The sequence below is a fragment of the Neophocaena asiaeorientalis genome, unplaced genomic scaffold, assembly GCF_003031525.2.
Source record: "Neophocaena asiaeorientalis asiaeorientalis breed wild unplaced genomic scaffold, Neophocaena_asiaeorientalis_V1.1 scaffold134, whole genome shotgun sequence".
NCBI classification, from domain to species: domain Eukaryota; kingdom Metazoa; phylum Chordata; class Mammalia; order Artiodactyla; family Phocoenidae; genus Neophocaena; species Neophocaena asiaeorientalis.
Window position 1 is genome coordinate 4378706 of NW_020185339.1, and position 27408 is coordinate 4406113.

Here is a 27408-nt window from a genome sequence, read left to right on the forward strand (position 1 = left end):
CCCCCCAAAAAAAAAAAAAATACAAGAAATTTTTATTTTTAAATTTTTTTTTTTTTTTTTTTTTTTTTTGCAGTACGCGTGCCTCTCACTGCTGGGGCCTCTCCTGTCGCAGAGCACAGGCTCCAGACGCGCAGGCCCAGCGGCCATGGCCCACGGGCCCAGCCGCTCCGCGGCATGTGGGATTCTCGCGGACCGGGGCACGAACCCGCGTCCCCTGCCTTGACAGGCGGACTCTCAACCAATGCGCCACCAGGGAAGCTCGAATTTTTAAAGTTTGATAAACATCAACAAAGATAGGGTAAGTATTCGCTGGAATCAGATTACATTTAAAACTCCACAATCCGGGGACTTCCCTGGTGGTCCAGTGGTTAAGATTTTGCCTTTCAATGCAGAGGGTGCAGGTTTGATCCCTAGTCAGGGAGCTAAGACCACACATGCCTTGTGGACAAAAAAAAACATAAAACAGAAGCGATATTGTAACAAATTCAGTGAAGACTTTAAAAATGGTCCACATTAAAAAACAAAAAAGCTCCACAATCCAGAGATTAAAAAGAAAAAAAAAACCTTTACAATTCCTTCAATATGTCGGAGTCAAGTAACATTATACTTTCAAGATAAAGCTGAGTAAGTATTAATTTTTTAAAGTCCCATTGGCAAATAAAAGGGAAATTTTTATGAATTTGATTACTAGATCCTTCACAGGGCCCAAAAAAATAAATGATGTTTTACCAGATAAAAATGCATTACAAATGACAAAGTCTGGAATTTGTAATCAAGACAGGGAGGAAAGAGAGCTGCTTGACAAGGAAGAAGGAATTAAATATGATATTCACAGAAGTGATTCTTGTCTATGAAAAAGCAGCAAGTAAATGAATGGTGCTGGCAGCCATTCTATCCTTCTCAAAGGAAACGCTGATTCTTAAAAAATTAATTAATTAATTAAAATTGCAGCAGAAAATCTCCAAGTGTTGAGAAATTTACTATCTGGAATGATAATATTTCAAAACCATGACTATTAGGTTTCATCGGTTAATTACTAATTTGTCTTTGGTATGAAATAATTACTCCATGGTCAAATAAAATATTTCTTGGCTTATCAAGTATATGTTGGTCATGCTGGAGAGGGTGTGGAGAAAAGGGAACCCTCTTGCACTGTTGGTGGGAATGTAAATTGATACAGCCACTATGGAGAACAGTATGGAGTTTCCTTAAAAAACTAAAAATAGAACTACCATACAACCCAGCAATCCCACTACTGGGCATATACCCTGAGAAAACCATAATTCAAAAAGAGTCATGTACCACAACGTTCATTGCAGCTCTATTTACAATAGCAAGGACATGGAAGCAAACTAAGTGTCCATCAACAGATGAATGGATAAAGAAGATGTGGCACATATATATACAATGGAATATTACTCAGCCATAAAAAAGAAACGAAATTGAGTTATCTGTAGTGAGGTGGATGGACCTAGAGTCTGTCATACAGAGTGAAGTAAGTCAGAAAGACAAAAACGAATACCGTATGCTAACACATATATATGGAATCTAAAAAAAAAAAAAAGTGGTTCTGAAGAACCTAGGGGCAGGACAGGAATAAAGATGCAGACATAGAGAATGGACTTGAGGACACGGGGAGGGGGAAGGGTAAGCTGGGACAAAGTGAGAGAGTGGCATGGACTTATATACACTACCAAAAGTAAAATCGATAGCTAGTGGGAAGCAGCTGCATAGCACAGGGAGATCAGCTCCGTGCTTCGTGACCACCTAGCGGGGTGGGATAGGGAGGGTGGGAGGGAGATGAAAGAAGGAGGAGATATGGGGATATATGTATATGTATAGCTGATTCACTTTGTTATACAGCAGAAACTAACACACCATTGTAAAGCGATTATACTCCAATAAAGGTGTTAAAAAAAAGGCATATACAATTCTAAAACTTGAAGCTTTAGACTTTTAATATTCTTTATATCTTATTTTTACCACATGAACCCTAATGACAGATCTTAACCCAGATATTTAGTTAGGTACTCAAATGTTGGAATAACATTTCCTGTAACATGTCTTTTCATATACAGGTTTGCATGTCTCATTAAAATCTGAGACTGAACATTATGTATGCATTTTTACAGAAGGATATAGTAGAAAATTAAAGTGATGATAGGAAATCAGGTTTATAAAATCTAAAAGCCAAACCTTAATGGCTCTTGCCTGCTAAATAAAATGGCACTGTTATATTGCAGCACCAATAAAAAAAGACTGCTACCATCATTCAGGATCAAACAGAAGAAGATACTTTCATTTTGTCAGGAATCAGAGTTGAGACAAATATTCTACTTTCTGCACAATCACTTTTCTGTACACTTGAAGGTAACACAACATTGTAAATTAACTATGCTTCAATTAAAAAAAACAATAATTGTTTGAAAATTCAGTGGTAAATACTATGATTTCTCTACTGCAAAGACAAATGAGGAGTTAAGGAAAAGCCAGGTAGATCAAATAAGTAGTTGCTAAGAGTCCACCAAATGCCCAGCATTTTGCAAAATGACTGGGGGGAGGAAAAAAGAAATGTAGGTCCTGATCCTTGTTTCAAAACTTCAGAATTTTCTTGCAAAATTCTATCTTAATAAATAGAGAAGGTGTGTTTTTGTTAACACAGCTTACATTTAATAGGCCCTAAAAATTGTTTATTAAATGAATGAAATGATAATGCATGAGCAAAGACCACTGTCACACATTGGAAAATGTTTGCAAAGACGGTGATACATGAACAAGGTTTTAAATGTTTTTAGTAAATACTTGTAAATAATTTTTTCCCTACACAAAATGAAAACAAAGTTTGGCAGAATTTTTGTTTTGCTACTTAAAATGAAAGCATAAAAAGCATCATTAATTAACCTCAATGACATATCCAATGGGAACATGTCATGTTTGAAACAATATTGTCAATGATACTTTGTTTTTTCTAGATGTGACAAAGTTTACTATTCAGAAGAAGAGAATTTCAAAAATAGTTAAAATTCATTTTTTAAAGAAGAGAATGCTTTACATCTGCTATTCAAAGAGTGGACTATGGACATGAAACATCAGGGTAGTTTATTAAAAATTGCGGAATCCAAGATACTGCTCCAAACACATAAAATCAGAATCTATATTGTAACAAGATTTCCAGGTGATGTGCATACATACTAAAGTTTAAGAAGCACTGTTCTATATACTTCATGTTAAAGGCATATTATGAGTTTATAACAAAGATTACTAATTAAGTGTAAGCTTGTGATTTCTACCCTCTAAAAAAATGGTTAAAAAACTGAGCAAGTAGTTTTTCAGCTCTTATAGTACAACCATAATTGTGTTAGCCCTTATGAGGAACCCAAAAGCAGTATAACGCAGAGCTCTGATATAAAATGATACACAATCTAATTGAGCACACATAAAATAATCAGAATATAATGGGCTGCTTACTTTTGACATGATGACTATTAAATACAATAGGATGTGGAAGAACAGAACAGATAAATGTGAACTAGAAAAGTTATTTTGAGGGAGTAGAGGCAATCAGGTACAGGAAAATACCCTGAGAAAAGACATAAAGGAGGAGTGGAGCTAACTGAGACCCTTGAAAGATTATCAAAGGGTCTCAAGGGAAGTTTGATTTTATGGAAGCTGGTAATTGGGAGTCAACCGTAGTTCTTAGAAAGCAATGACATGATAGCAATGTGAGTCTTAGAAAGATTAACAGAATGAAAAAAGTGTATTATTATAGGGATGAACTTGAGTCAGAAGAGCCTAGAAGTTGAAGGTCAGAGCTGTCCATGTCAATTTGGAACTCATCAGCTTGTAGATGAGGTTGAGACTGTAGAGAGGGATGATCATACCAAGCATTAGGAGAAAAGGGCAGAGAGCCAAGAACAGACATCCAGTTCAGTCAACATGCAGTGGACAACTATGTTCCCAGCACAATGCTCTACACTGGTAAAACAATGGTGACTAAGGTTTGGTCCTTGCTCTGAAGGAGCCAACTCAGTCATCTATGGTCTGGGACTTATGCTAAAAGAAAAGGCAACAAAGAGACAATGGAGAAACCAGAAGAGACACTGAAGGGCTCCAACAGCATAATATCTAGAAAGTCAAAGGAAGAGGGATCTTAAGGAATGTCAGAGACACCTAAATATCAAGAGAAGTAAGGATTTGGTATAAAATCAGTCTGATGCATTTTGAGAAAAAAAGTATCTGTTTATGTATTCAAATCTCTAAATTTTTATTTACTTTTCCAAGCTTCTCAATTTACAACCTAAACTTCAGGGGACAAGAAAATTCTCATGTAAAATTGTTTGCTAAATAAGCCTCGTTCTAAGAGGACAAATACTCATAGAATGTATATGTATCACTGTGCTTTTCCTATGCTCCAAATAGTATCAAAACCACACACACACACACACACACACACACACACACACACACACACACACACACTATAGGCAACCCCTATAGGCAACTTGTCATCTTCTATAATTATCTCACTGCCAAATCCAATCCCAGGGATTTATTCTTTAAGAAACTTAAAATTGTTCATAAAGAAGGCTAAAAATAGCGCTGAAAGGGAAACTCAGTGGTTTCCACTGAGGCTATAGATTTTACTGTTTGTGTTTTATTTAATATAACTAATACAAAATGGGAATATGTCTACTTTCTTGACATATGCTTAAAGAACAGGATCATACATGAAACTCTAAAAACATAAAAGCCTTACCCAGAAAAAAATCACAAATTCAAGATAATCACATGTTACCTTGCTGGAGAAAAGATGTTATTTTGCTTATTTTTGTGCAACTTCTTCCTAAAGCTTACATTTTTCATTTAGAAATTTAATTCTGGGATCAATGATATCTAAATAAAATTTAGGGTTACAGAAAATCCGAATGCATTAAAGATATGAGAAATTTTAAGGATTTTATCAGATATACAGAGCCCAGGGTTTACCAAAGCATATCATCAAAATAGCATGTCTAGAATTGAGAACCATGTCGTTTTGATTGCTACAACTATAAACAATACATGGTCCAAAACATGATTTAATGTCTTATATTTGTATTCACCAAACTAAACCAATAAAAATTAAAACGGCTGACATTTATTAAGCAGTTACTAAATAGCAAGCACTCTCTGAAAGTTTTACATATATTTATTTCATTCAATCCTAAGAACTACCCCAGGAGATAGGTACAATTATTATCCTCATTTTACAAATGAGAAAACAGAGGCACAGAAAGTTTACGAATTAACCCATTACTTATACATAATAAAACTTTACAGTGAGTCAAGGAAATTAATTTTAAATTGCTATAACTTTTATAGGTTTTACTAATGATACATGGATTTGATATGCCATGGTCCACCATACTTGTTTTTTACATTGTATTTACATAATTGTAAGTAAAAGGAAGTAATTGTGCCATACCTTTATCAAAAATACCTGGCAATCACTGATATAATCATATTCCAGTCCATCAAAAGAATGATAATGACGGTCCCCATACATTGTGCACACTGCTGGGCATGGATAATATGTGCAGTTGAACATTCCTCGTCGACAAACACTATTAGAAAATAATACAAACACTGTTACCTTTCCAAGAAACCTGGCTCTAATTAATATTTTTCAAGCAGCATAAATATTGGAAGGTTTGTATTCAAAAGCATTCACTGAGCCAATAGCCCTTGTAAATACGGCCAATTCGTTCTGATAACATTTTATTACAATGATAGATAAGGCATATATTTACCACTTTGTCTAAATAAATGATCAGACATCACAGCCAATCCTGGAAATTGTGCCTGGGTCACACAGAAAACAGGTGATGGAATGAAAAATTAAACATACGCCTGCTGGTGGCTAAAAGACCACAATGCCATCTCATCTACTGGAGTCCATTTAAATACCTTAGACAGGACTTGTTCATGAACTTAGAATTTTTATCCACATTTCAAGGAAACTGTATTTCAATTTTACTTTATGGCTTATTTCCAAACAGAAAACTTTCCATCAAATGTGACCTTCTCTTTGGAACACTCATCACTTTCTTATAAACTTGAGATATGTTTTTCCTATTAAATTTTCAAATTGTCATAGTTCATTTTTTTCTCCTGGGTTGAACAAATAGGAGTAAAAATAATGATCTCCCTGAAGGTAGTAGCTCCCAACCAACTCCTGAAAGCCTTTAAAATCTTATTTACTCAGACTTGGTTTGCTTTTTTGCTGAAATCAGTCACATTAAGTAAATACAAGATGACTGAAACTAATACAATTTCTTAGGAAAATTGTGAAATAAACAGATCTCATTACCAGGTATAACATGGTGTAGCAATCACTTCTCCTGAGAGGTACTCCCAATCTTTCCAGATACACGGACAGCTTTCAGGAACATAACACTTTCCTTTGTGCTCTGCCATTCTTTCAAGTGAAGAAGTAAATGTTATTTAATATAAACTACTAATTTCAGTTTTTTAAAAAATCAGCAATCTTGTCATATTCAAAACCATCTATATTTGTTACAACTGTCGTAAGAATGTTCTATCTGACCTGTGGAGGGATCGAATCCAGTCTTTCTCCCCTATTTTACACACAGTACCTTTCACATCACAGAAATAAATAAATGCCAGGCAAATGACTGGATGCAAAATTTTAAACTTTCTGTTATCACTTAGTACAATAAAAGGGAGACAGAAGCCTAAATTTCCGGGTAAAGTGAGATATTCTGAAAAAACAATTAAAGAGGAAGTAAGTCTCCCTTTCTTTAATATTTGCTACTTGATAGAAGAGTCTGTGAGTCTAAGAATTTTTTTACAAAATAGTGAAGTATGAGCTGGATAACATTTTCTATTACAGGATAGAGAGAGTAATCAAAAGCTTCTTTTGTTAGTGCTTAAAGTTAAAAACCATGAGACTTTAGGTGTGTCTTGAATAAGAAACCATTATATCGAGTGTTTCACATTTTATTATTAACTTATCAGGTTTTGAATGTTGGTTTCTTCAAAGTGTAATTTCCTTCATGAAAGATTACCCCATAAGAAAGTATCTTAAAATACCTCTGAATACAAAAATTAAAACAAAATCATTATTCATAATCTCAAGGAAAAATCAATTTGGGTGTATTATCAAAATATTTTGATATGAAGATAAAATAAATACATATTATATATAATAAATATTTCAATACCCTTAATATAAATATGTACATACATTTTTCAATATTCCTAAAATCTTTTCTCAAAAATAGCTTCCATAAATAATAATAAAATGCTAATAAATAATACATACAATAATTTAAATATATAATAGTATCATATAATAAAAGTAAAATAATAAATAATGGATAATAAAATAGTAATAGCAACATTCAAATCTAGCTAGTAAAAATAGATAAAATACATAGTTCTTTTCTGAACTTGCTTTAAAATGTGAGAATTCCATGTTGTCAAAATTAACATAGAAGTCAGGATTCCTGACTTCTTGCTTCTTCTCTAAAAAAGAAATAATCACATATGTTCCTTTAGTGCTCTGCTTCCTAGCTCATAGTTTATCTAATGTGTATGTTATCCATTTGACTTTAAGTTTCACTCCGGAAGACCATGAATATCTTGTTAATGGTTGTGTTTCAATGCCTAGCACATAGCACACACTCAATTGTTGAGTAAAGGTGAAGAAATGAAACTATTTATATAAATGATGCATCAACTCATTCAGATTTCTTTCTTTCAGACAACAGTGCCCTAGAGTCCATAATTTCTCCCCTCAACCTTTCCAAACTTCTAGCCACTTTCCCTGAGCATTGCATCTCTCTTCTGCCTAGAAAACTAAAAGATTTTTTTCTCATCACTCAAGACTCAATTTAGTGCAATCTTTTATATACCACACTCCCTATATATAGCAATCTGTACAAACCTTTACTGGAGGATTTACCACAATGAACTGCAAGTAATTCATGAAACGTCTTACAGAGAAAATAAGAACAATAACAAAAACTAGTATTTTTGAGTGTTAACTATGGCCCAGCCACTGTTCCACCCACTTTAAATACATCATTGACTCATCTAATCCTAGTGACAATTCCATAAGGTAGATTCTATTGTTATCTTATATATATTTATTTTAGCACCATCATCCCTGTGTCTTAACACAATGTCCCAGATATTAGGTGCTTCATTAACATTGGCTGCTGAATTGTTTAGATAAGGGATGCCTCACGGAAATGAACCACAATTCTTTTTTTCTCAATTCTCATTTCTTTTATTTTTTAAAATATTATTCATATGTTTAATTTTTAATTGAAGTATAGTTAATTTATAATATTATATTAGCTTCTGGTGTACAGCATAGTGATTCAGTATTTTTACAGATTATACTCCATTAAATGTTGTAAGCACAATTCTTAAATAACCAGCCAAATTAGTGGTTTTAAATGGTTACACTGATGAGTGATGAGTTTTTCATAACTAATCAAAACTGGAAGAAGGAAGAAGAGAGCCGTAAATCACTGTGAATTGTCTGCTTTAAGCAGGTTTGGGAAGTGGAGTTAATAATAAAATAAACATTTACTGAGCACCTACCATATGACTATTGTGCTGCATATACTCAACCATCTATGAAGTAGATATTATTACACCCGTTTTAAAAAGATAAAGTTGAGACTCCAAGCGGTTAAGATTTGTCCCGAGGTACTTTACCTAATAAGAAAGAGGGCCAACATTTTAACCCATTTCTATATGACTCTTTCCACTATATGACTTTCTATTTCCTTAACCCACAATGATTTCTGAGCTAAGGTATGTGGTCCATTTGTAGTCGATGAACTGCTGGCACTATAAGGAGCCCCATGAAAACAAGTGACACCAGGCTTATTGTCCTAAAATAAGTCAGCCAAGGTCATGTGGAAGTCAGTACAAATCATACTACCAAAAACAACTTTATAATAGAAAGTTCCATGTAACAAAATTATTTCCAAACAGTGAGAGGCCTCTTAGTCAATTCCAACTATACTTATTTCAATAAAATAAGAGAAGGTGGGAGGAAATTACTTTAAGTTTTTGTAATAAAATTTGACCAGTAAATTAATAAATCACTGTTGAACTAAAAGTCAAAGGTGACAGCAAATAGATATTTTTTTAAATAATAGCATCAACCACAAGCACATGAAACAAAATTAGGATGTAGATTTATTTAATCAGCCATGCATCCCTGAGTCATAATCAAATCAAACAAATCAAGCAATGTTGTAGGGTTCAGTTATTTTACTATAATAAAGGTTTTATTTCCCTTGTCCTTTTTACTAAAATGTCTTCCTTGCTCAGCTGCTGTATGACCTGATTTCTACCTGCCTTTATTTTCCCAGGCAAGGCCTTGTTCTTTCACACTCCTTCTATGTCCTTTCTTTCTAAAGAGATTGATACAGTCCCATTACTTGGCTCTTCAGCCTATTCCAGATGGGGACCATTCAGACAAATGTGACTCTCCTGGGAAACAGACCACAAAACCTCTCTCTTCTTTGCTCCCGGTTTATATGAATAGAGCCCAGGAATCGCTTTGTGTGAGTACGTTCATCGAGAAAGAATGGGTGACCTCTTTGCCTTAGGTGGCCCTCCCTCTGTGCACTGCCTCTATTCACTACCAGAAGAAGGAAGGCCAGTGAGGCCACATTCCACGTGTGCCTGCAAGGAAGCAAATAGCCACCAGATTCTGTATTTACCTTCCATGTATACTAGGCATTTCTGCTACTAAAGAAAATTTACAAAGATAAGAGTAAATTATGCTGCCATAAAGTAGTGGCCCATACTTATTGAGTGTATACACACACACACACACACACACACACACACACACCACATTTCACAATGCCTAACTGAGAGTTTAAAGGAACTTGCAGAAAAATCATGCAGCTGATACCGGCAGGGCTGGGATTTGAAACAGGTGTGTCTGAAGCCAGAGCTCCCACTGTTAGCCACTGCCCTAAGTAGCCTCAACACACCATTTTCTGTAACATCCATTAGGTAGATCAGTTGGCATTAATAATATAACTTAAAATCAACAACAGTAACAGCACAACAGAGTATACAAAAGATATGTACTTCAAGTGTTTTGAATACAGAGTGGCTCACTATCATTTTCCCAAAATTGCAGTTGAATCAGGAGGTAAATGCCAAGTCCATCTTGAAATGAGTTCTCTCCTCGATTCACTGCATTACTTTAATTATATTGTATACATAACATATTGTGACATTATTTAGTCATGTGTTATATGTGATATGCATCTCACACAAAACATATGTGATATGTTCCATGAGCACAGAAAAATAATTACAACAGTAATTATCAACTTTGAGTTGGTGCCAACTCAAAGTGAACCACTAGTCAGAACACAATTTTGGCTATTCCTATAAATAATGTTTTTAAGTGCTCTTGTGTTTTCTATCAAATTCTAAACGTTCAAGAAAAAAAGGCTTACCCTGGAGCACAAACACAGCCACTTATGCAGGGTGATGATGGGGCACAAGTGAAGTTCATAGCCAGGTTTGCACATGTAGTTTCACAATTTACACCACCAGCTGGTAATTCAGGGTCAGGAAACCTACAGTCGAAATACTGTTTTCCCTCGGGGCAGATGTGAACTTCAGGGACAAGGCACAGGTAAAATACCCTTAACTTTGTATTTGCTCTATACATTTAATCTTATTGACATGCATTTGTCATCAAAACACAATTCACCATAGAATACAGTATATTTAACAGTAATAACTGATCTTACTCTGTGATGTTTGGTTCATGAGCTTACAAGCATTCCCTAGACAGATTTCCTTTAATCACCTAAATTTCCAAAATCTATTTTGAGTTTGAAAACTTTAGCTGCCTTCCATAAAGCAGTAACTAAACAACTAGTATATAATTTTCTGAGATCAAGAACCAGGGTATTTTGATTAATCCAAACATACATTATCAATTTTTGAGGACGGACAGTACAGTATATTTAAACTTTACAAAGTTGTATGTTTACAACAAACACATGATACTTTTAGATCTTGCTTCACCTCTGAGTCATTATTTACATTAGTCCTCACTATAATGTAGAAGTGCAGAAAATGGACATAATTACAGGCAGGCTAGGGCTTACATATTGCTCCAGAAACTTTTGAGCTCAGAGGGATTAAATAACACCCCTTATCTGGGGCCAGAAGGCATCTTGGGGATTCCTCTGTGAGAAGTCTGGCCACCTGGGCATCCTTCTCTTCAATGCTGAGCCACCCTGACGCAAATGGGGCAAGGAGGGAGGGCCTAGTAGCTACTGAATATGTGTGTGGTCCATGAACATACACTGTAAAGAAGCCCTAGACAGCCTGAATCCTCATAAATTGAATCTAGGGCATTTAATTTAAAGCTAATTTATAAAATATATTACATAATTGTGCAAATAAATAACAAAGCAATAGCTCACAATTAGTTTTAGCAGCCTACACTCTTCCTGCCCATTAAAATCAACAAAAGGTAGTTTTGTTTAGTATTTGCCTAGAATTTCTCCACAGTGACCAAAAATTTGAGGCTTTTTGTGCGGTGAAAATAAATAATATAAAGGGCCTCCTAATATATAAGATCTTCAGGAATGATATGCAATCATAAGGTGATATTCTCAAGAGAGATGGCAGTCGATGTCATTTTACATGCCATTTCTAATTGATGGCTGCTAGTACTAAAGCTTTGCTACTTATAATGTAGCCCAGGACCCAGTAGCATTAGCATCACTTCAGCCATCAACAGAAATGTTGCAGGCATCACCCCTGACCTACTGAATCAGAATCAGCATTTTAGAAAGATCCCCAGGTGACTGTGTGTACATTAGAATCTGCTGGTCTGGAGTAGGGTTTCCTAACTGCTGTTGCACAAGTGAGTTCCGACAGGTGTCTGGATACATATCCCTAAAGCCTTTGGGGCACCTGGGGTGGTGCTGGGATAGGCAGCATCAAGGCAGCATCCCTGGGTCGATCAGCTCTGCCCCTAAGCAGCCTTATATGTCCACCCCACACTGTCCTACAAATATTATAATTCCGAATGTGAAAAAAGTTAGGAAGCGCCAGAGTACCATGTTGAGAAACATTCTAAGGCTATTCCTCCATGCACATTGGCAAGGAGGGCTGTGACGGATTAATAACTTCTGCCCTAAAAGCAGGAGCAGTACTAGAGGCACATTCTCTTTAAGGAAAAATCTATCTAGATCTTACCAGCAGAGGGTGTTGCTAATTCATCACATTTCACAGTCCCATTTGAACACTGGCTGGTAGAAGTAAACAAATAGTTAATTCACGAAACCAAACCTCAAGTTTTTTCTGTATTTCAAAAACAATATAACATGCAAGAATTGACAAATACGATTTTTCCTTTTAACAAATAAGTTATTGGTGTAGGTCTAATTCGAAGAGAGCTATTTCAGTTCAACACATTTTTATCAAACGCTCATATATGTGTGGGGCACTGTGACAGGCATGGGGAATTCAAAGACCAAAATTCATAGTCTTTAGCCAAGTGCCTACTATATTCTAGTAGGAGAGAAAGACATACAAATAAATAATTTAGCCAGTGTGACATGCAACATAGAAACGTTTAAGACATAGAAGTAAAGCACCAAAAAATGTTTAAAAATCTGTTAGCAATTGACATCAGGGCAGTCAAAGAAGATAAAGTCGGGAAAATTTTGAAGAAGGGATGAAGGTTACGATATAGATTAAAGTAGGAAGGCTGTCACACTGACTGGAGATGTAGTACAAAGCCATGTAGGGGTAGGACAGCTTTCCATGCGACAGAGTGCCATGTGGGAAGTGACAGGGGATGCAGATGGCAAAGAGTCAAAGGCCAGCCTCCTATTAAGACACTAAGAATTTATCCGTGAAGTGAGTCACTAAAGACCTTAAACACAGATGTGATATGGTTGGTTTGAAGTCTAGAAAAGTCATTCTGGCAGCAGTGTGGAAGATAGAGTGAAGTCCAATCTTGCAACCTGAGTTCGAAAGTCAGGGCATAAGGCAAAAACCAAATTCAGGCAATGTGAATCTTGAAAAATCCCTTAAGAAGATATCATGATAAGGAAAAACACACCAGTTCTCAATAAGCCAGTGGATAAACCACAAAACTAAAACCCCTCAGTAACTTACAGTATTTGAACACTCATCTCATCCTTAACTTTTATTTGAGAATCAAACTGATCAAAGGCCTTTCATTTCACTATTTGAAACTTCAATTCATAGCTCTTTTCTGCAGTTATGAGCACAAGACTTAGGCACTCCATGTTGAAATGTAATATATACATGTGGTTTATATATATATATATATATATATATTAAGGTTTAATATATATAAATGTAATATATATGGTTTAAAAGTGTATATATTAAGGTTATCTGTATTTTTCAAATTATAGGTGTCATATATCAATTTATGGTTTTGGTTAAGAAGTTATATGATTACATGTTATTTGTCAAGAACAATCACCATCACTGAAATCTACCATAAGCCTGAGAGCGTTGGGATGAGCTCCCCAGGTTGGTAAATGCTGCCTCTGTAATGACACCGACAGTGAAATCTGCAAGGAAAAGAAAGGGTTAAATTAACAAAATAGGATATAAATTAAAAAAAAAACACTGAAATTCAAGCAGACCATATGCTCTGTACTGGTAATTTTTATGCACAGTCTAACAATGACATTACTCCATGAGATCCCATGCAATTCTGTTATACAAATGTGAAGCCTTGTGCAGCTTTAGATTTTGTTTTCTAAATTCAAGCTCTGTATTGTTTTAGTGACAGAACAGACTGTGTAGTTTTTGTCACCAAATAAAAAGTCCCTGAAGGCACTTCAGAGAAACACAACTGGTATATCATTTAGCCTTATGTAGACAACAAAAGTCTTAATGTCATATGAGATTTGAGAAATTTCTGAGCGCTGAGAGACATTAAAATCCTGCTACTAAAATCTGCCACATGACCGTGAAACATAAACCTTGTTATCATTATTGATATGGCAAAAGCAAGTGGGAATAAACTTCAGGATTAACCATCAGATTCCTCAGCTCTTTCTATAGAGATTTTGTGAACACATACAGGGTTAACAAATAAATAAATAAAGGTAAAGACATTAAGAACTATTAAAGAAACAACTCACAAGCAGATCTTTGCATATATGCACACTTAGTTCATGGAAAAAGTGACTGTTTAATAGTGGAAAAAATTTATGGTGCTGAGTCAATTAGATAAAAAACAGAAAGAAAGGAAAGAGGCATGATAGCCCATTTATCCTGTAAGGGAGAAAAGAGATAAAAACTGGACGCTGTCAACCCACTCCTGTGACGTACATGGGCACACAAAAGCTAAGTGTGTCTTCATAGTATTTGCCTTCGGGACAGTTGCAGCCTTCAGCACAGTCATCAGGACACTGTTCTGGGGAAGAGAGAGAGATGCAGGAGCGGCGACAGAAGGAGGAGCAGTGATGGTACATCATGCCTTTCTGGCACACCACCCCTGGGGACGAAGAAGCATCAGTTGAGAAAGATCTCCACAGGGCCGAGAAGCATTTTATGCTGGGTTATAAGTCTATGATAGACATAAATCATGAAAAAAGAAGATATCTTACATCAATAAACCTAGAACATTACAGAATCCTATATCATAAATAAATAAATAAAATAATTCTTTGCCTCAGTGTAACAGAAGAACAAAATTTCTGTGTGAAATATATTTAAGGGTGACATTCCATAACATTCTTTAACAGTCTGTGCTATAATTTTTTTTTTTTTTTTTTTTTTTTTTTTTGCGGTATGCGGGCCTCTCTGTTGTGGCCTCTCCCGTTGCGGAGCACAGGCTCCGGACGTGCACGTTCCGCGGCCATGGCTCACGGGTCCAGCACTCCGCGGCATGTGGGATCTTCCCGGACTGGGGCACGAACCCATGTCCCCTGCATCGGCAGGCGGACTCTCAACCACTGCGCCACCAGGGAAGCCCTGTGCTATAATTTTTTAAAAATATTTTTAAGCCATTTTATCCGTCTCAATAAACTTCCCTTCCTCACATTTTAAATTTATTTACTGCTATACTGACACCACCTTCTTCTTTGACATTATTTAATTCTAAGTAAACTTTTAGTCCTCTACAAATAGCACAAAACTTGACTTTATCAATCTGTACTCACAACTCCTGTTTTTTGCCTTTTTAATCATGTTTGCTAAACCCTCCGATTTCTTTTTAGAACAAACTGAACTGATTACAGTAGGCAAACTAAAATAATCTAAAAATACACTTATACAAACAAAAATGCTGGATAAAACACAACTGAAATAATGTTAAATGTATAATTGATATTGTGAGAAAAAAATGGGGGTGGAGGGTAACTTCTCCATACGCCAGAAGTAAAGAGAGAAATAAAATTCAGAACTTTAAGCAGAGGAAGGGAGGATGGGTCCCAGTAATCTTGGACCTGATATTTAACTCTTAAGGAAATGGAAAATGAAAGTTGGTCCTTTTCAGGGCAAGGAATTGGGAGACGCTTAACTTGGACCTCCAAAACAATCTCCATCGTCAGTTGAAAAGATGGACTACAGCAGAGGTCAGCAAACTTTTTTTGTAAAGAGCTAAATGGTAAATCGTTTCAACTTTTCTGGCCATACAGTCTCTGTCACAACTGCTCAACTCCACCCTTGTAGCTCAAAAGCAGTCATAGACAATATGCAAACATATGGGCAGTAAACTTTATTTTCAAAAACATGGGAAGCCCAAGGGTGTAATTTGCCAACTTCTGGACTAGAAGAAATCTGCTCATAGTACAGGGAGATGCCAGGAAAGCTTCTCTAACTCTGTGGGGTCTCTGATGAAATAAAGTATCCTCTGAGAAATCAAATTCCTGCACAGGTTTGGTATATGAATTTACATTACTTTTATATTTACATTATTTTTGTCTTAGAAAGCCCAAGCTGAGAAATTAACATCAAAACTGGCCAGTGTTACTCCTGGAATAATAGGAAGAAGTTTTTTGAAACCACTGAGGGATGAAGAGATGGAGAGAATGATGCTCCTGAAACCGAGGTCACAGAAGATTCTAACGGGGGTAAGGGGAACGGGCAGTCTTGATAAAGAAAGATTAAATCATAAAAGAAATTATAGAACAGTAAGGAAAGGAAACAATCTACTATGCATGATAACAACAGACATCATAACCAGGAAGATTCGAGCCCTAAGAACTTGAGATAATAATTGTCTGTTGCGTAATTTACCTATTTACTTACAAATCTGTGTCACTATACCACATAATGCTTTCTCATACGTTCCAATATTTAGAACATTTCTATAAGAATTTTTTCAAATTATTTCTGTTGCATATTTCAAACCATACAACTACACTCTAATTTTGCTTATGGTAAAAATAGTCAAAAGCCATTGGTCTTATCCAACAGAGCTCCAATTTTAAGAAATAAAGTATTTCACTTTTTTTCATGTTTACACATTATAATAAGTCAAATAACTTAAGCAAATATTGACTTTTTATTTTAAAAAATAGCGGTAATTACAAATACAAAAATCTCTAAAGTGTTATTTGATCATCTCTATCAGTGACAATGCCATCATACTCACCACAGAATGAAATCTGAGCTCTGAAATCGATGGGAACACCACGCTGGCCACAGAGGTAGGCATAGTGGGCAAGAGCATTGCATAGGCAGGCGCTTCCGCACTTGCATGCATCATGGCGGCATAGCTGATAGTACAGCCCAGGGCTAATATAGATGTGGCAAGGAGCAAAGAGCTCTTGGTGGATAACATCACAGTGTGCTGCATATCCAACTAACAGACAAAGAACCCCGTTAGCACTTCATTTACTAGTCTAGCTAGTATCAAATACCCCTAAAGTATCAAATTCCAGCACTATCCAAGCATCTTGCTTTCCTAGAAATACACTATACTGCATATCATTTTCAATAAGAGCCAATATTTTCAGCTTATACTTCTTTTGGTAATATTGGTAAGAGCACTTAATCCATATTTAATATTCTTCTAGCAAAAAAAAAAAAAAAAAGAGTATTGTGTTACACCTGAATAAGTTGAGCAACAGAACGGTTAACTGACAGAAGTAGCCTCAATTACCCCATCACCTGAGGACCATCTTAGGAAATCACCCTAATTCTGCTATAAAGAACTGATGAATATTAGAAGGTTTACCTCCCAACATCCACACACAATAAAAGCAGTGCCAATTGTGGATGTTATGGCAATTCCCTGGGATACACAATTATCCAGGAAGGACTAGGAATCATCTCACTCCAATGGAGTCTCTGAGGTAAATGGTAATGAGGTAGATGCCACATAGTCATTAAATGCAATATCTGTGCAAGGCATAGTGCACAATGTCTGGTAAATATTAGGAGATCAATAATGTTTGATAAATGAATCTATGACAAATATGTGAGTAAATGAATAATGAACAGAAATTGGTAATGGAACATATGCTAAAGGCTATGAGCTATCACTACCAAGCCATTTGAGGGGATGTGTATAATAAGTTCTTGAAATGTGTTGACTTTTCCTTGAGAATGACTGCTCAGATATAATTCTTTATGGGAGTAACCAAGTTTGACAAAACAATCTGGATTTCATCTTTCTGAAAAAGCCTCATCCTGTGATTTCTTGGTGCAATGGACCTTGATTGCATTGATTTCTTCACAGATAAAATTAATCAATCTTTGAGTTGTCATTGTCTTTGAGAGACAAGATGAGCTGCTAGAGATAGAATGTTTTCATTACTGAGGAATTATACTGAACTTTTTTTGCTGAGCATTTTAAATATATTTATTATTGGAAACACATGGTAATTATCTAAGTAATTACCTGAGTATTATATATTTTTGCATTGTTATGCACATAATATATGAAATCAAATGACAGACTATAACAGCATACTATTAGCATATATACTCCTAATTCCCAGGATCTCCAAGCAATAGCTTTTATTGCGTGCCCTAAAGATTTATAGATCAAAAAACATTCCTACTGACATTAAGTGAAAGGGTGACTCAGAAAATCCTTGTTTAAAAATATCCTTCAGAATCCATATCAGAGTTGACTTTCATCTATTTATTTTCCTTTCTTTAGGGATCTTTTTGAATTTACCTATTTGAAATTAAAAAATAATAGTTCATGGCAAAGGTGAAGAAAAACAATATCTAAAATATATATGTCATAGAAGACATAAGATATGGGGACAAAAATATATATATAAAAAAAATGGTAGGGAATAAAGGAGGTCATTAAAGAAACAGCCAGAGAAAATTGGAGTAAAGTCCAATTGATAAATTAGAAGTTGGCCTAGATTAAAAAAAAAAAAATCACTAAAAGCAAGATTATCTTGTTTTCTTTCCAGGACACTAAAACTATAAGTCAATAATAAGGACCATAGACCAATAAACAGAATCCTTCCAAACAACCACTACAAATCCAGAAACTCTACTAACTTCTCATGGGTACTCAATCAATATTAACAATGAATTTTTAAAACTACACAAAAACAGTAAACCAACCAAAATGAAGGAATAAATTTAAATTATAAAAATATCTATGTGGACAGGTACATGTAAAAGTATGAGATTAGATCACTCCCTGACACCATACACAAAAATAAGCTCAAAATGGATTAAAGACCTAAATGTAAGGCCAGAAACTATCAAACTCTTAGAAGAAAACATAGGAAGAACACTCTATGACATAAATCACAGCAAGATCCAATACGCCTTCTTTTATTGAACAGTAAAATAGCCTTTCACGCGGTCTGCTGTGGCTTTAGTAAAAAAAAAAATACAGCCAAAAATTCTTGGCATGTGAGTTGCACTGTCATTGTAAATTGGAACTCTATGACAATCTCAAATTGTTACACACCTGACGGCACAAAGCTTCTCTGGATCACTGGCTTCCTGCTTGTGAAGCCATAATATGTTCTGTGAGTAGGAACTCGTAGTGTGACATCAATAAACAGGAGAATTCACACGCACTGTCACACTATGGAATGGAAGTTGAATATCCCAAGACCATACGAGCATTATTAGAATACTTCCAGAGATTTTTCTTTAGCATTTAAATAATCTGAAATACCCAAAATGCTAGCTCACATTTGGGAACAGTTGAGGGATTTCTGAACACCTAAAAATGAGTAAATTTATGAATGCAGAGTAGTAAATAAAAGAGTCATTTTCTGGAGTTCTTTTTTAAAGTAACCTAGATTACATAAAGAGGCATATGTATTAAATAAAAATACATAAATAATGGCATCGATTTTATCATAATGAAGAAAATCAGAATTTAAAATCACTATCTAATTTTACAAAATTACCGTAATAGAGAGAACTTTTTCTTAGGTTTACATGCAGAAAGACTTACTGTTTTGTTGATTAATGTTGCAGGGGTCCATCATAGGAACATGAACAGGCGCAAAACAAGTGGAGGAAACTCTCCATGCATTTGCATGAAGTTGTGGGGTACCTTCTATCATGCCTGATGGAGAACTAGAAAGCAAATATAATATTCTCTTAGCCTCTCCCATTCATTTCCTTCCTTCAGAGTCTTCAAATATTGAAAAAAGAGAATACTACTTTTTTAATTTACAAAGAAATCTTAGAGCTTGAAATGTTTTATTACATTTTTAAATATACACGGTGTTAGCTTTCTATTATTAAGATTTTACAATGTGTCAAATTGTGGACATACGTGGTTCTATTTAATAATCATTTCAGCCTTGTGAAGGACACACCATTATCCCCATTTTAGAGAGAAGGCAAAGCAGAAGCTTAGAGAAATATTAATGTTCACTCAGCTGCTAAGTGTCAGAGGTGAGATTCAAACGTAGTGCACACCACTTTGATGAAATATCACACAACCAAAGCATGAATGCGTGTGGTTTAGGGAGGTGGAGGTAGGGAGCTCACATGATTCTTTTCAGGGTAAAGACAAATGTCCTAAAGAAGAAATAGTCTACACTGTTGGTTCAGTATTTCAATTTTCATTATGAGGCCTGACATACTGAGGTTCCACTGTGAGGTTGGGCAAACAAACCAAGTGAAAATTAAGGAGAAATGGTATGAGGCACTCTTCACCCACGTTTTCTCACTTCTTCAGTTCCCTCAGCAAACCAAAGTGGAAGAGAAATATCTATCCTTCAGGCTTATAAACCACAACAATGTTTAAGAGCCAGACACTAAAATGCCCCCTCCAGAAGTCATCAAGGTTTAGTAACTCATCAGCCAATAGTGAGTGACAATCCCTGTTGGAGCTGTGCCAGACACTGTCAGAACTACTTAGAGAATCAGGTTGGACTAGGTTTCCTGTAGGAAGCTTTGACCAAGCAAAACTTCACTAACGCAAGCCATAACTGCATGAATTGCTACAACACGGCCAAATAACAGAGTAGCATTTATCTACACTCTCTTAGTGTCCAAATAAACATAACTACTTTGCCTACCATTTATCTCAATCACCAATATGAAGCTATATGGAGCTTCTCACCACAAAGACAGGAGTAAAAGAGGGAGCCACACAAGCTACTCCACCATGCTCATCCCTTGTAGCCACCCTTTCCTTCTTTTTTCTATTCCTCAAAATGAAACTATTCTAGAAATGTATAGAATTATAACAAACACCCAATCCAAAATATAATTTTGCTCCAATGAGAACACGAAGACTCACAGAAATTGCATGACTTGCACTAGCTCTTCTCATTCTTTCCCTCTCCATCCCTCTTTATCCCTACAAAGCACAATAAAATAGGTCAAGGTGATAGGTGTACTCAGGATTCCCAGGAGGAACTGACTCAGAGCTTGGCTCTCTTATTTCATTTAATTCACTTAAAACAATAAATACCAAAAAAAGAAGCTGAAATGTAGACCCATTTATTTATTGCATTCATTTTATAAAATAGCCTTTCAGTTCACCGTAGTGAACTTACTAAAACAAGGCGTACAAAATAAATTTTCAAGTAATTAATATTTTCCACTCATTATGTTTGCAGATTCACATTAACTTTGTGATGCAAGGAATTTTAACTGCTTATGCTGGAAAGCTAAACAATGTTTGAAAATTATCTCTGACTCTGAAATAGTATCCTGCACTGTTATCAGGCCTGAATGTTTATACATGGAGGAGACTGGTGCCTTAGAAAGAGGCAGACAGATCTGCCATCTGTTAAACATTGACTACTAACCCATTCTGACAAACAGGAAGAGAAAAGGCTTAATGTCTCCTCTGCACATCTTAACCAAGTCACTTAATATAGTTTCTGTTTCACAAATTGATAAGAAATCAATATTCTGATCTACCAATAAATGCAACGAACAAACAAAACCCGTAAATGACCTAAAAGCAAATTAATTACACAGGAGAAAAGAAACTCTCTTTTAAAATTAAAAAATTTAAATGCCCTTTCTCCTTGCTGATCCAAATTCTCTTCTTGGTGCCACATCAAAAGTCCTACCTCCGTTCAGTTCAACTGTCTAGTGCATATAAGGTACTCTGCTAGTTCTTAAGAATAGAAGGATTAAGGACACGGTCTTTATTCTCAAAGCCTTTGCAGTTTTGTTTTTTTTGCGGTACGCGGGCCTCTCACTGTTGTGGCCTCTCCCGCTGCAGAGCACAGGCTCCAGACGCGCAGGCCCAGCGGCCATGGCTCACGGGCCCAGCCACTCCGCGGCATGTGGAATCTTCCCAGACCGGGGCACGAACCCACGTCCCCTGCATCGGCAGGCGGACTCCCAACCACTGCGCCACCAGGGAAGCCCGCCTTTGCAGTTTTAAGTGGAAACCAGACAGATAAACGACAGATTTTCATAGATAAAAGAGTCAAAATTAACTTTGGTGGGATACAAACTCACTTTTTGAAGCAAATAATGACCGAGTTGGTTTGAAAAATAAATAGGAGTTAATGGGGAAGATTAGGGAGGGGACAGAACCCAAAGCAGGAAGAATATGCAGAAGTGTTTTTTTAATGGCATTTGGAGAATGGCTTCTCCAGGAAACGCTCCCCGCCTACCCAGCCCACCCTGACCTACTCAAAATTTTGCTGTGCTTCTAGCCACAACCACACAAGTTAACACTTAACTTTTTGAATTCACCTCAGTATTTTTATACATATTGTGATTAATACCTCACCTAGAACAAATTATTTCTGAAAGACGGTTGTCCCTTCCCAATCCACAAGATAAGCTCCTTGAGGATGGGAACCATGTCCTACTGCCTCTATTGTCCCACAGTGCTTAGCACAATAACAGGTGCTCAAAGCATTTACACTAAGTTATACACCATGTCTTATCACATGTAGGTGAAAGTGCTTTGTCAATACAAGGGGTGTAAATGTATTTTATTGCTTTTTCTCCTAATGAAACACCAACTATCACAAAATTCAATTAACTTAGATGCCACAGTGTTGCTTTAGAGATATCATTCATACCAAATGATATCAATATTATTAAAGTATAATTTACTATCATTCATACCAAATGATTCTAAGACTTTTTAAAGGCAGCAAAATTTTTTTTTACATAAAATACCATTAAGCTTGATAGGATAGGTGGCAGAGAGAGAATAACGGGAAGTTATTCTGTGGGTAGCCTTCAGGCTCTTGAGTCTCGCTACCTAAACCCAAAGTCCAGCTCCACTGTATTTGAGCTATGTGACTGAGCTATTTATTTGTCACTTTGGTGCCTCAGTTAGCTTCCTTATCTATAAAACAGAGATACTAATCAGGGGATTGCTACAAAATTTAAATACAGTAATCCATGTAAAGCTCTTGGAACAGTGAGTACTAAGCTATTATTAGTTAAGTAAACATTTTTAATGTAAGAATTTATATCCTCTAAATTACTAGTCATTAAATTATGTTAGCTATACAGAGATCATACTTACAGAAAATCATCCCTTATGTTCCCATTAAACGTGCCACACAGACCTAACGTTCTTCTTTTCCACGCACTAGTGAGCTGAATATAAACTCTTTCCCCATCTATAGCAAACAGCATCTTTAAACCAAACGTGGTTTTTAGAAGAATAAATAAGGATGACAGAGTCTGAATTTCAACAATTCCTGCAGGAAAAGAACATACATAAATCAGCTTTGAGACTCACAGGCAGTGTTCTGAAATTAGCGCTAATGTACAACATCGGGAGTCTTCTTCCAAAAGACTTCTTCCCAGTTCCTGCTCCTGTGCTCCGGGGCCAATTTTCACCACCTTGTGCCTGCTTTCTTTTCTTCCATTTCCCTCTGGGTCTTCAGCAGATATTTTTAATAGATTGTCAGGTGCACATGTAATTTCAGTTGGCAAGCATCTCATGGTGGGGGTGGACAGTCCTTAGACATTTGAAATCTGATCTCTTTTCCTTAACGTGTGTGTGTGTGTGTGTGTGTGTGTGTGTGTGTTCCCACAAATTGGTCATGATTCAATACGGAAGGGGCACTTTTTCAAAAACTCCCCATTCCTTTGAAACTGTCAGCAAAAAGGGGAGCACAGCACTAGAGAAGCACCATTTTATGAGACATCTTTAGAGAAGAGAAACTTGTGCTCAAGACTGAATTTGACTTTTGCAACCAGAAGAGTTGCTCCTGCATCTCTATCACAATTTCTGCCATCAGTCTGGTCACCAAACCGAGAAATCTGAGAATCATTCTTTGATCACTTCATCCCCCTTGTTGTCCTTCCCCAACCAACCCCAATCCAATCCATCACCGAGTTGACAGCACTTTTTTTCTAAATAAAATTTCAATCTGTTTTCCTCTCTCCATCTCTACTGTCACTGTCTTGGATCAGTTCCTCCTCATTCCTTGTACACCCTCCTCAAATAATATCCTAACTATTATCTGTGCCTCCTGTCTAACATTTCTCAAAGCCATTTCCATAATGTTGTTATAGTAGTCTACCAAGAAAAAAAAGACAAAGTTAGTCTCCTCATTAAAACTCATTGCTTATTTGGTTGAAGCATATGAGATTGTCATCTTTGTACATAAAAATGGTCAAATAATAACAATTGCATATTCAATTTCATATCAAGTTCAATCAACATCCCGGCACGACATTGACTGTGACCATGTAATTTATAACACAATTCAAGACATTTCTGAAAGCAAAACAGACTGTTATTAGCAACTATACTGGAACACAGGCATGAACAGGGCCTCCCAGGAAAACCACAAAGTATGATGCCCTGTATATAAGGCATTCCCCATGGAATTAAGAGATACAAACTACTATGTATAAAACAGATAAGCAAGAAGGATATATTGTACAGCACAGGAAATAACAATCATTGTTTTGAAATAACTTTAAATGAAGTACAATCTATAAAAATATTGAATCACTATGTTGTATAACTAAAACTAATATAATATTGTAAGTCAAATGTACTTCAATTTAAAAAATAAGGTCTTTCCCATTCTCACCCCCATCTCTTTCCCTCTTCTCATCTCTGGACATTCTACACTTACCCTCTTCATGCTGCAGCAATGCCAAAGTAGTTACAGTTCCCCCTAAACATACTGCATAGTTCTCCTCTTTGTTATGCCTAGAACACTTCCCCCACCTCCTTCATCTGGGCAATTCCTCAGCTGTAAATGCTCAATGAGATAGTCCTTTCCTTAAGAAAATTTCCTGACCATACCTGCAGGGTTGAGTGAGTTGTACCTAATCATTTAGACCCCCAAAGTCCCTATACATATCTTTGGGTTTATCATATTTTTAAGTGGCTGTTTACTCGTATCTCTCCTCTTCCAAACTCTAGTCCACTTGAGATAAACACTAGATCCCATAAACATGGCAGTCTCAACTAAGTCCGGCTGAGGAGCTGGCAACATATAGTCACTCAATAAATGTTAGGTTAGTCGGCTAATGGGAAAAGACTCCATTGAAGTTGTGCTGCTGTTGTTGTTCATGTAAGAAAACTACACCATCAGCATTGCTTCTTACCATTCAGACTGAAGCCCTGGTTAGGACTGGTGAGGATCTGTCCTCCCCTACTAAGGGTCACTTGTTTGTTGAAATCATCCTCCAGAATTAGAGTTACAGACTGAAGGCAGACCAAGCCAAGGTTCTGCATAAAAATCAAATTATCAATTAAAAGAGTGAGAGAGAGAGAGAAAAACATAGAAAGGGACAGGACCAATGGGAGAAGGAAATGGGAGAAGATGAGGGAGAGAAAGGAGAAAAGAAAGGAGAGAGCACACATGGATAAAAACTTATGGTATATAGAAAACTTGAGAATAAGCAATATAATAGTTATTATTACATCTTATTGTGAATATAATGTAGCCCCATTACTAATAAAATATATCTTTATGTAGTACATTAAATATACCATATACATACATACAGTTTACACAGATTATTAAATAGAAATTTTTTCAATAAAGTGCCAATAATTATGTTTTCCATAGTGCCTAATTAAAGGATCTTTCCAAATTCATTTGTGGTATATTAAATATTTTTAAAATTCAATGTAGAAAAGAACAAAGAGAATTACTGTTCCATGCAGAAGGTTAACTGAGACCTGACATATTGCAAAAGAAAAAATAAAAATCAAACTAAAAAAAACCTAACAAAGTAGACTGGAATTTTGTTGGAAACAACCATTTTATGTTCGAATGAAAATAGAAAAAAAGATTTTGGCAAAATTTTGACTACTTGATTTAGAAAGAGATGAATGAAAATCTGGGTTTCTTTGTTTACAAATTATTGATGTGCTTATTTCAAGAAAATGTCTTTAAAATAAATATTCCAGAATGCTAAAAAATCCATCATATCTATTTAGAATGATGTGAAACTTGTTAAATTCTGTCAAAAATCACCTTTAAGATAGCAGTTTGTAAAAACAGAACTACCATCTGACCCAGCAATCCCACTACTGGGCATATACCCTGAGAAAACCATAATTCAAAAAGAGTCGTGTACCAGAATGTTCATTGCAGCTCTACTTACAATAGCCAGGACATGGAAGCAACCTAAGTGCCCATCAACAGATGAATGCATAAAGATGTGGCACATATATACAACGGAATATTACTCAGCCATAAAAAGAAATGAAATTGAGTTATTTGTAGTGAGGTGGATGGACCTAGAGTCTGTCATACAGAGTGAAGTAAGTCAGAAAGAGAAAAACAAATACCGTATGCTAACACATATATATGGAATCTTAAAACAAAATAAATGGTTCTGAAGAACCTAGGGGCAGGACAGGAATAAAGACATAGAGAATGGACTTGAGGACACAGGGAGGGGGAAGGGTAAGCTGGGATGAAGTGAGAGAGTGGCATGGACATATATACACTACCAAATGTAAAATAGATAGCTAGTGGGAAGCAGCCACATAGCACAGAGAGATCAGCTCAGTGCTTTGGGACCACCTAGAGGGGTGGGATAGGGAAAGTGGGAGGGAAATGCAAGAGGGAGGAGATATGGGGATATGTGTATATGTATAGCTGATTTACTTTGTTATACAGCAGAAACTAACACAGCATTGTAAAGCAATTAACATCCAATAAAGATGTTAGAAAAAAAAGAGAGAGCAGTTTGGAAGTAACAAAAAGCTTATTGTCTATTGTGCAGTCATGAAATGTTCCAAAAACCTATACATAAACAAATACCATTTTTAAGAAAGAAAGTACAATAAATATGCACTATTTAATCTGATATTTTAAAATATATTTTAATATCTCTGAATTTATTTTAATATCTTATATTTTAATAGATATTTAGATTTTTAGATATTTAATATCTCTGAAATCAGGATACATGATATTAATAGTATAACAGATTAATCATCAACATGCTTTCTTTCTTTGTAGTATATAGAATAATGATGCATCTTAACAATCAGTGGCGTCTTATTTTTGAAGAAAATAACTATACCCATTCATGTTACCATTCTTAACCGAGATAAGAAGTTTGAGTCAAAAAAATGAACATTCCTCTGGTCATTTTGAAATGTTCTTACCTGCTCACAGTGAGCTTTCTGTAAAGTAATTGTGAATTTATCTTTTCCAGTTCCTTTTACAAGGATGTATTGGCACATTCCAATGAAAGAATAATGTCGACCATCAAAAGTAGTAAAATGAGAATCACCTACAACAGAGCATTGAACTACCAAAAAAGAAGAAGAAGGAGGAGGAGGAGGAGGAGGAGGAGGTGGGGGGGTGGAAGAGGAGAAGGAGGAGAAGGGGGAGAAGGGGGAGCAAAGGGGAGAAAAGGGGAGCAAGGAGAAGAGGAAGAAGAGGAAGGAGAAGAAGGAGAAGGAGAAGTAGAAGAAGAAGAAGAGGAAGAAGAAGAAGTAGAGGAGGAAGAAGAGGAAGAGGAAGAAAA

The 27408-nt window shown here is 35.9% G+C and overlaps 1 protein-coding gene across 1 annotated transcript in view; it reads right to left on the minus strand.

Moving 5' to 3' along the window:
• The window catches only part of OTOGL (otogelin like), a 143443-nt gene that overhangs the window by 77182 nt on the left and 38853 nt on the right, over nt 1-27408 (minus strand). The window contains 11 exon segments of the mRNA XM_024737005.1: nt 5465-5603; nt 6350-6457; nt 10506-10668; nt 12271-12323; nt 13551-13625; nt 14395-14560; nt 16664-16873; nt 19457-19581; nt 22970-23147; nt 25021-25144; nt 27044-27189. Of these exon segments, the coding sequence (XP_024592773.1) occupies nt 5465-5603; nt 6350-6457; nt 10506-10668; nt 12271-12323; nt 13551-13625; nt 14395-14560; nt 16664-16873; nt 19457-19581; nt 22970-23147; nt 25021-25144; nt 27044-27189 (1487 nt within the window).